The sequence below is a fragment of the Nelumbo nucifera genome, chromosome 7 (genome assembly GCF_055504915.1).
Source record: "Nelumbo nucifera cultivar China Antique chromosome 7, China Antique-T2T, whole genome shotgun sequence".
Lineage (NCBI taxonomy): Eukaryota > Viridiplantae > Streptophyta > Magnoliopsida > Proteales > Nelumbonaceae > Nelumbo > Nelumbo nucifera.
This window is the reverse complement of record NC_142655.1, coordinates 45,759,573-45,769,883: the sequence shown is the minus strand read 5'-3', so window position 1 is coordinate 45,769,883 and position 10,311 is coordinate 45,759,573. Positions and strand designations below refer to the sequence as shown.

The 10,311-nt window shown below is 38.3% G+C and overlaps 1 protein-coding gene across 1 annotated transcript; it reads right to left on the bottom strand.

The window, feature by feature from the left end:
* Positions 1 to 3,753: 3,753 nt before the first annotated feature.
* Positions 3,754 to 9,746, bottom strand: LOC104609480 (E3 ubiquitin-protein ligase WAV3-like). Its single transcript, XM_010275815.3, has 3 exons — positions 9,207 to 9,746; positions 4,183 to 6,264; positions 3,754 to 4,082 (listed from the first exon to the last, which is right to left on the bottom strand). Exons 1-2 carry the CDS (start codon positions 9,399 to 9,401, stop codon positions 4,264 to 4,266), a joined length of 2,196 nt encoding a protein of 731 aa, XP_010274117.1. The 5' UTR covers positions 9,402 to 9,746; the 3' UTR covers positions 3,754 to 4,082; positions 4,183 to 4,263.
* Positions 9,747 to 10,311: the final 565 nt, after the last annotated feature.

Genomic DNA, 10,311 nt, shown 5'->3' with positions numbered 1-10,311 from the left:
ATGGGGCTGAATCCAAAACCGGTGCATTGACACCCCTATCAAGGAGGAAACTGAATTTCATCTAATGGTTTGTTGTCCTTTTGCAAGAACTATATATGGATGCACTCTCACGCACGTTTTAACTCAGATTACTTTGAGGAAAAGCCCATCCTAGACCCGATTAAACAATAGGTGTGGGTGGTAGGGGTGACAACGAGCCGAGCTTTTCACTAGTTGCTCGAGCTCGGCTCGGCTCGGTTTCAACTGAGTTCGAGCTTGAGCTTGAGCCCAATTCATTGGCTTGATTATTAAATGAGTCGAGCTCGAACATACTAGAGCTCAGCTCATGAGACTTGCGAGCCGGCTCGAATATATATATAATTATAGTTATTAATTATTATAATTCTTAATTTTTTAAATATCAAATAAAAAATGTTTTTATATATAATTTTTTATTTTTATAAAATATTTTTTCTCAAAATCAAGCTCGAGTTTATGAATTTTTGATTCGAGCTGAGCTTGAGCTCAACGTTTTGACTCAAACTGAATTCGAGATTGAGCCTAATACTATTCGGCTCGGCTCGAATCCACCCCTACGGGTGGCCAAACTCATTTGGAAATTGAAATGCACACGTAACGATCATATCTTTCGTAACACTGCTCTAGACCTACAAACGGTGATTAGAAGACCTCATTTCTTTTACAAATCATTCTAACACCTCCCATCATCAGGATAGCATTAGAGTCTAGAGCCACTCATCTGCATAAATTATTTGTTGATGGATCCTACGTTAGTAGTGCAGAGACAGGCTTTGGTTTTGTCTTATCCCCTCAGAATGTCTTTAATAGCAATGTTCAAATTCGGTTGATAAACTGAAAACCGAACCGAATTAAACCGAATAAGTTAATTCGGTTTGGTTTTATTTTCTAAAAAATCAGTTTTTGGTTTCTATTCAGTTTGACTGAAATTTTTAACTGAACGGAAGTGAAAATCGAATTAATGTTGTTATTTACTTAAGTATATTAAATATTAATGTTTTATTTAATAATTTATGCTAATTAATTATAATATTTCCTAATGAACAATTTGTCAACTCCCCATTGGGCTTTAGGCCCATTCTAATTTTTAATTAATAATAGTTAATTAAAACCTAGACTCATTATTAATTGTTTATTAATCATTAATTATTCATTAATCATTAATTATTTTTGAAAATAACCAATTCGCCAATTCCCAATTGGCATAGGGCTTTGGGCCTATTCTAGCTCTTAATTAATAATAGATAATTAATTAAAACCGTTGGGCTTTAAGGTCATTCTAAATTTTAATTAATTAAAACCATTGGGTTTGGGGCCAATTTAAGTTTTAATTAATAATACTTGTTAAATGCTTATCATTTATGTGGAACCAGGGTCCAACCGAACCAAATTCGGTTAGGGTCATTTTGGTTCTAAAATATAATTTGGTATGGTTCGGTTATTGGAAATGGTAAAACCGAATAATCGGTTAGGTCCTAGGTTTGAATCAAACCAAACCGAACCGACCAATTGTACACCTGTAGTCTTTATTGTAGCAGTAGAATCTTCACTTTCAATTCTGATGCAAAGTCTAGAGCTGGCTGAAAGCTTGGCGATCCTTAGGCTGCGTTTGGATCAGGTGAAAAAGAACATCAAAGGTCGGTGTAAAACAGATTTTTATATCGATAATCAATGTATTAAATACATCATTTTTTTCGATGCAAAACTCCTTGCACCACTCTCCTTGTAATATCTCTTTGTCTCATTTCCTTCCCACCGCTCCATTGATCAAGTTCACTTTTGGGGGCTTAGGAAGGAAGATTGATGCTTCTGTTGTGGCAAATAAGATATGGATTTTCAGTTAGGCTTCGAGGCGAAGGAAACAGACCTTGCTGCCCAACGGTCTGCCGGTAACGCTCCAACAGACCTTATCTGTCGGTATTGTGTACGCCGGTAATGCTCCAACAAACCTTGCCACCCAACAATCTATCAATGTTGTGTACGCCGATAACACTCCAACAGAGCTTGCCACCCAACAATTCGTCGGTGTTGTGTATGCCGATAATGCTCCAACTAACCTTGCCGCCCAAACAATCCGCCGGTAACGCTCCAATAGACCTTGCTGCCCAACATTCTGATGGTGTTGTGTACGCCAGTAACTCTCCAACAAACCTTGCCACCCAATAGTCCGCTAGCCCAAATTGTTTCTAAAGAGCAGCAAAGAGCGCGAGAGAGAAAAGACTGAGGTTCAAAAACGGCACAAGCTATGGCTTCGATGGCTAGCTTCAGGGTTCCTCTTAGGCTGCTCTGGAAGGTACTCCACTCCATTCTGTTGAATAGTTGTTTTCTCTATGCACCACTCCGCTTAATCATTTGTTTGCATTTACACCACAAACAAACGTAGCCTTGTGGCTCTGAGATGAGCTCATTAATCATGATTTTGGAATATACTCAGGACAGCATTTTGTTTTCTATAGGAAAGCGGATGCAGCAACCACCGAGAGGAAATCAAGTGGACGATGAAGCATTTTGTTTTCTACAGAATAGTATATATTCCTAGATATATGAATTTCATGGCTCATGAAACAACCAAAAGATCCCAAGGTTCTATCAATGTTAATGTAAATGTTGCTCACTGTCTTCAATCGAGGGCCACTTTTTTGTAACTGTCTAGAAAATAGGCAACAGAAACTTGGAGAAGAACTTTTGAGGCGTGTCTAAAGACATTGTTTTTAAAATTGTCCTCACTCAATTTTATTAAGTATGCTGTTTGGTTATAGAAAAATCCGTTCTCAGAATACAACAGAGCCTTTGGCAAGAATCTACAACTAGTAAAGTTAAAGAGTCCGAAAAAATCTTTTGTGAGACAATAGTAGATCGAACTGAGAGAGACGAGTGATTTTCACAAATTTGTGTTCATTTGCTTGATTCACATGCCTTGAATAATTTCTGAAGAGTCATAGAGCAAAGGAAGGTGTTGATTCATAAAAGGCTCTTTAAATAGTCACAATTTCAAACATTGTGGTTGTTAAAAGTTAATTAACAGTTAATGGCTGTCAAATTTGAAGAGTGCCTCTTTTTTGTTATCAATAATTGTGAAATATATTCATTAAACTTTGAATAATGTCTCTTAATCACACCCGATTGAATCGTGACTAATAAAACATCAATGGTCAGCCTCGCACCAAAAATCAAAACTACCTTATGTGGACCACAAGGGTGCGCATGAAGTACAAGCAAAGTACGCACACGCGTGTATGCACATTGCAAGAGAAAGAAAACTCCTATTTAAAACTACACACGTGTATGCACATTGCAAGAGAAAGAAAACTCTTATTTAAAACTTAAAACTCAAAACAATCTCTTATTTAAAAAAACTCAAAACAAGTTTAATAATTTTCCAATACGAGACAAATTGAAAACTAATTTTAGTAAGAGAAAACTATTTTCCAAGATATCTATGTAGGTGTGTTTTCCATTTCATTGATCAATCAAACCCCATTGAATTTAAAATCCAACAGTAACAAGGGAAACGGTTATAACTTGGCTCTTTTGCAATGAATCTCTCATATTTTGCCTACAGAAAAAAAGTTTCCAAGATTGATTGACCTCCTTACTGCGAGAGTTCAATGGCCCAAATCTTTAGTTAGAAAATCATTATTGGAAATATTTCACCTAGTAGAGTAAATTTGTGTAGTAACAGAAGCCATTGTTGATTTATCCTACGTTCTGGATAAATGATTGGAAATGATCGCGTGAGAAACCATGTTCCTTTCATTGGAATTATTATCTCAAATAACATCCGCTTCATATATGAAAGAAAAAGGAAAAAAAGTAGTCTTTCTTTCAAGTCCACTGAATTTTGCAAAATGAGATTTTTCTTTTTTTATCCCATCTTTTGTCGTCGTCCAACTCGAACCCAAGCTCACTTTTGAATCCTGTTAATAGAAGCCAAGATAAGAATTACAGTTTTCAATTCACATTTTTGGTTCAGATCAACCAGGCAACCTAGTAATGTTTCTCTTCCAATAAATGGGGCCTTGAAGATCCTCTTTGCCATCGACAAAACTTGCATCTGTACATCTCTGTAACAACTCAAATAAATTAGAATCTACTCACAAAACAATGAAACATTGAAGCCATTAATGACAACCTACAATTCTTGTTTTACATCTTGTTATGTACCTGTAATTGTTACTTCTGTATTGAATCTATTTACACCACAAAAAAATTCCTTGTCCCAATGGGAGGTGGGGGCGGTGAGCCCTAATTTGCTCGATGAACCAAACTACATGACCTGTTCAGCCGTCTAGGTGGAGGATTGCCCACTGGTAAGCTAAGAGTTTGTGATCTAGTCACCATGCTCACCATTGAAGGGGTCTCATACCCCACAGAACCCCCACTTACGTGCGAATTATTGCCTTCCGTGTTATACACAAGCCCATGAGTTGTCGAGTTCCCCCTTGTTGTGGCCCTCTGCCATGAGTGTGAGCTCAACCCTGACAGAACATAAGCCCGCCCTGTCTCTTCATACAGCTCTTGGCTTGCCATCCTCTCTCTTATCTCCTTCAGCTCAGCTTCTAGCCAGTTGCACAAACCATCTCCTGCTTGTGCTGATGCTGATGCTAAGAGTACTGACCTCCGGTTTGCAAGAACAGATTGAGCACCCTCCAGGTTTCCCTTCTCAGCCATCCCCTGAGCCTCTGCAATACCTTCTGCCACCCACAAACGGTTCCGCTGCCTGTCTACCTCCAGACACGTTGTATTGTCCAGAGAAGAGAGAACCTTGGGGCGCCTAATCTCCACCCTCCTGCTTTCTCCATGGACCATCTCTTGTGAGAGTGGATCCTTGTAAGTGCACTCCACAGCCAACAATGGAGTGGTGGCCTCAATTTCTTCACTTTCTTCGGTTGGGAACACAGGGATCGACAAGTGGACCAGGAAATCTTTCTCTTCATCTGCATATAGGTCCCCAACATCAATTATACCTTGCTGGCCCTGGTTTATGATTTGGCTCAAGTATTTTCCAGTGGGAATTGAGCCAATGTAAACACCTGGAGAAATTGAACTCACTGTAAGCCGCAACTCCTGAGCCACAACACTCAGGAGGCCACCAATGCATCGGGCAAAGGCATCCTGTATGATACTTGCCCTCTGGATGAAGGAATATGTGCCGCCTGACACATCTGAAATAGCATGCATGGCAGTGGCATCATGGTCTGAGCCAAACCCAAATGTGTGGACTGGGATACACATCTGGCGGGCCCCATCCCCAGCCCCACTATCACTGGGACGGATGGCAGGTGGCAAGAGGTTCAGGTAATCCAATACCTGCCATGAGTTCAGAGAAGTCTGATTCTGTTGACCATTGGGATGGTAGCTAGTATCATTGTTGTAGGTATCCTTTCCATCTGAGAGGAGAATGATCCTAGCAACTGGATTCCGCTCCCGTCGATCCTCAAGGACTCGAACTCCTTTCTTGAGTCCTTCAACTATGTTAGTCCCACCACTTGACACTAGGGAATTGATGGCAAAAACAGCATCATCACGTCCTGCATCAGACATGAGACGGAGTGGAAAGATCCTTCGAGCTGTTGATGAGAAAGCAACAATAGAGAGGCGATCTGCAGGTCCTAAATTTCGTATGATGAAGCGGACTGCACGCTTGAGGAGTGCAAGCTTTGTGCCCCCCATGCTCCCACTAACATCAAGGACAGTGACAAGGTCAATAGGTGCACGGTCACGATGCCGGGCATTTTCATGGAGGCTTGGGGCTTTTACACTAACAAGGACAGCAAATGTAGAACAAGTTTCCGCTGCAGGCACTGCAGGGAACTCAGGGAAAACTTTAACAGTTGCAAGTTGGTTGGTTGGAGCTTCAACTTGATGGATCTGATGAAGTGGGTTGGGAGAGGAAGAAGCATGAGAAGTGTTGAGGGGCTCATCATCATCAAAGTGTTGTGGTTCAGCACGGGGTGACGGTTGTTGTGGCAAGTGGCGATGAAGAGCTGCGTGGAATTCATCAAGTGGAGTATTGAATGGTGTGATACGGGCCCGTCCAATGCCATTCAATTGAGGATCAACAATGTCTGAAGGAGCTTGGAAAGGAATGTCCTTCCATTTGGAGCGGCAGATGGGACAAAGATGGTTTCCATGCTTCACACTTGAGGCAATGCAGTTAAAGTGAAAGGCATGGGAGCACTCAGCTGTGAATATGGCTTGACCTTGCCCAGGTCTCATACTCCCTAAGCATATAGCACATGTTTTCTGTACCCATGAACAATTCACAAATCAACGTTGGGAATAACAATTAACAATCATCATAATAATGTCAGTTTGAAATTTTCCGCCAGAACAAGCCTGTATCAGTTTGAAATTTTATTATTGCTTCGAATGGCCACAAAAATTAACCAAGGTTTACAATGAAATAAATTCCTGACATGTTGGACAACAAGATGAAAACAGGAAAAAAATAAGAATCTTAAAGTACCAAATACAGTTTATTAAGCTTTTCTCTAATCTTGATTAAAAAATCCTAATTTCCATAAAAATGCAAAAGTTAATATTAATACAAAGTTATAATTTATAAAAATATATATGGATAAAAGAAATATAATTACATAAGTTAAAAACAAGACTGATGTCAGCCAATAAAAATAAATGTCTTATAAAAGAAACCCAGCATTGGTTTTATATTTCAGTTCCACAAGCCAAAGCAATTTTTCCAGTTTCACAAGGAGTTAAAACCAAGCACAGGCCCAATCACCAATGCTTTAATAATAGCTTTTTCAAACAGGGATGTTTAGGGTATGTCCTGATTCAAATAATTCAGACAAATAAACTTGTCTGGAAAAGTGGAAAGAAAGGCAAGAATAGCTTTCGTATGTCCAGTGAGTAAAAGAATATTACATGCTGCATTATAAGTTATTTTAGTGTGATTTTGGATGATACTATGGTCTATGGCCCAACTGGCCCTAGATGTATGGATACAAGTCATTAAGTTAATTCCAGGCTTTTTATTCATAATTTTTTTTCTGTTTGTAGAACAAGATTTTAATTATTCTTATTTTTCTCAGAATATCCAAAAAATGAGACACAGATATATTTACTTAAAAAAAAATAGATTAGAATAAACCAACCTTGTTCCTCTAAAAGCATTCCTAAGAGCTACCTAATAGAACTTTATACTGTGTGCCTCATGGACATTATCTTAACTGAGGTTCAAGCTTTAGCACAGAATATATGGGTGAACAAAAGCTCCCTACATAGTAACATGTCAGATGGACATAAGATTCCAATTAACCCTAATGGTCAATACCTTTCAGGAGTGAATTGAAATCATCTGGTCTACTTGAGACTGGGAAAATAACCCTAATCTAGCACCAAATTATGTCTTGTGACAAAATTCACCAGCTTGTACTCAGGAGTACCCCATCCCTGGTGGAAAAGAAATCAAAGGAAAAGGAGGTGCTTTTGCTGATACACTTTGCTAAACAAGGGTGGGAAGGAATAATTTATTTTGAGCTGTTTGGTAATTTTCTGTTGGGGAGGGCTAAGAATGTTTATCCCTCCCCTTCCTTAATTCTTAATTGTACTAAATTTCCTCTTTCTTAATGAAATTGATTCTGTCATTGATCAAAAAAGAATAAAAAAAAAGGAAATCAAAGGAGGTGCCCGATGTTGAATGAATCAAGATTCATTGGATTGGGGGGTATCTTGTTGATAGGTTGTTTTGGTTTTCTTCATGTTTTAACTGAAAATGCAAATTTTGTTTAATACATGTTTTGAATTATAGAACTGGAAACAGGGTTGACAATTAGACCAGATTTGAAAAATGAAAAGTTTTCAAAATTGAAAACTGTTTTTCTCTGTACAATTACTGATCTGTGCTGACATAGAGAAAAACCAGCCATACAAAACAACTTCCCTTCTCAGTTTTGACTTTTCAAAAATTTGTTTTAAAATGATTTAACATTAAATTATTGAAAGTAATTTTTGTTGCTGATCTAAAAAAATTTGCTGTGAAGTAGATGCTAGTTTTCAACCCCCCTCACCCCCCAAAAAAAAATAAAAAGCAGTAGCACATCCCATAAGATACTCATTACAGTTGATCTGTTGCAGCAATGAAGGATCTAACGGAATCCGTTTAGAAAGTTAATACAGCAAACATCTATAAAAATGTTCTACTGATTCAAAAGATAACTTTGTAGTTATCTCTTGTTACCAAAAAAATAAAAAAGATAAACTTGTAACGTGCAGCGTTTGCTTTAAAAGAATGTCAGTACTCCAAAAAAATGACAACGACCAAATTCGATCGCCATTAGTTTAATCAATCAATACAACATACATCACAGTCCCAGTTGATTTCAAGTGGACCAGTATTAGTTGATTCCAGCTCCGCACGGTCCTTTTCAATGCAGGATTTCTGGTCACCAAACCACAGTTTCTGAGACAAAAACTGCATTTCTGATTGGAGGGAGTTTTATCTCAAGTCACTTTTTATTAAACAAATCTAATCCAAGATACTACATGAGCTGACATCACCTCAACTTTCAACTCAATATTTCTTGACCAAAAAGAAAACTATTATTATATCAGTTTTTTTTTGGTAAACATTACGCTTCAAATTAATTTACGATTTTATCCTACAAGCTACAAGTTCCTAACACGTTACACATATCTGCTAACTATAGAAGATTGGTAAACCCCAGGATAAGACAAATTTTCTAACTATGCTCTAATTTAGTCTAATATTAGATCATCAGACAGAGACAGTGAGAGGCTTTTCTGTAATTTATGGTGAAAATAACCAAAATCACCGAGAAAACCCTGAAATGTTTGCTGACCAAATGAGGGCAGTTTGGTCAATTTATAAGGGCATTTCAGTCATTATAGAAAATCAAGGCTGGTTTGACGGAATAACAACTGGCAGCATTCACATTTCGCGGCGAAACTCATCGCCGATGGAAATATGCCGACAAAACAGTTGATTCCGGAAAAACCATTCAGGCGCGGATCGGAGAACCAAAAGACAACAATATGACCTTAAATGAAAACACAGTAACTACGAGTTTATAAGACAAATCTCAACTTAAATCTGCCAACCATTCCGGTTGTAAGAAGAAAAAGAAAAAAGGAAAACGAAAAACCCTTTAACACCGCTAAATTCTATAGAAGAGAAAAATCAGAAGAAGAAACCGGTATCTAACCTTAGTCGACCTGCTGCTAACGCTCCTCGACAACCGAATCCCAGACAAAGACGACCTCGGCGTGGAAACTCGAACATCGGTCTCGGAAACATCAGACGCCAAATTTCTCGATGGAGGAGAATCTAATGACAGCGAACTCTGTGAAGAAATCCGCAGCGATAGAGATTTCTTCAGCTTGTTCCACGCGCTCGTCATTTCGCCTTCTCAAAGAAGTGAACACTAAACAAGGAGAGATCGTAAAAGAGACCGACCAATCAAAACGACCTCCGTTTTTTAGCCTCAGATAATTTGCAGAAGGGCGCAGATAGGGTTAGGGCTAGGGTTTGAACTTTGAACTTCGAATCACAATCGCTCGTATGTGTTAAACATGAAGGAAGAAGCATGAGCAGAGAAAATGAAAATGGAGAAGAAACAAATTTGGGAATTTCCTCTTCTCTCTCTCTCCTTTTTTTTTCTTAATTATTATTTTCCTTTTTAATTTTTTGGGTTTTGAGGCTTTTCATAGGATCGGGGGAAACACTACTGGAAAGTGCGGAAAAAGTGCTCTTTCTAAGCGGGTGGGCGGTTAAGGACCAAGTACATTTGAACAGGTTCTATTTCCGGAAAATATCCTGACCGTCCAATAACGATCGGACGGGAAATTCTCCATCATTCTATATAGCTGGGCCCCATTTTACGTGATGTAGGAGATTTTGTAGTTTGATCTTCATTGTTTAGAAATATTATATTATTTCAATTTTCGTGATCAAGAGATGGCAACTGATGATTCTGATCGTATAGTTAATAGTTTTATGTAATTTATTAAGCTACTTCTTTACGCATCGAGTATTTTCTCTTTTATTAAAATTAGGAATTTATTTAATTTAATAATTCTCGCTCAGTAGCTACACTGCGAACTGACACTCTCACTAATGACGAACCTCCCAAGTCCCAACTGCCCCATCTGCCGCCGGAAGCCAAATGCATTACGACTCATTGGCTCATTGCTCATAGTTATCTCATTTAATATACATATTTATTATAATAGATATTAAATAAATATAAAATAATAAAAGAAAAGTATGCACATGTTACATGTGGGGACTGGGAATCCAGAAAGATCTCA

Excerpts from the sequence above, each read along its gene's own strand:
- LOC104609480 (XM_010275815.3), bottom strand. The coding sequence starts at position 9,401 with ATGACGAGCGCGTGGAACAAGCTGAAGAAATCTCTATCGCTGCGGATT. Across the intron at positions 6,265-9,206 it reads TTAGCAGCAGGTCGACTAAG|AAAACATGTGCTATATGCTT; the intron begins GTTAGATACCGG and ends TCATGGGTACAG.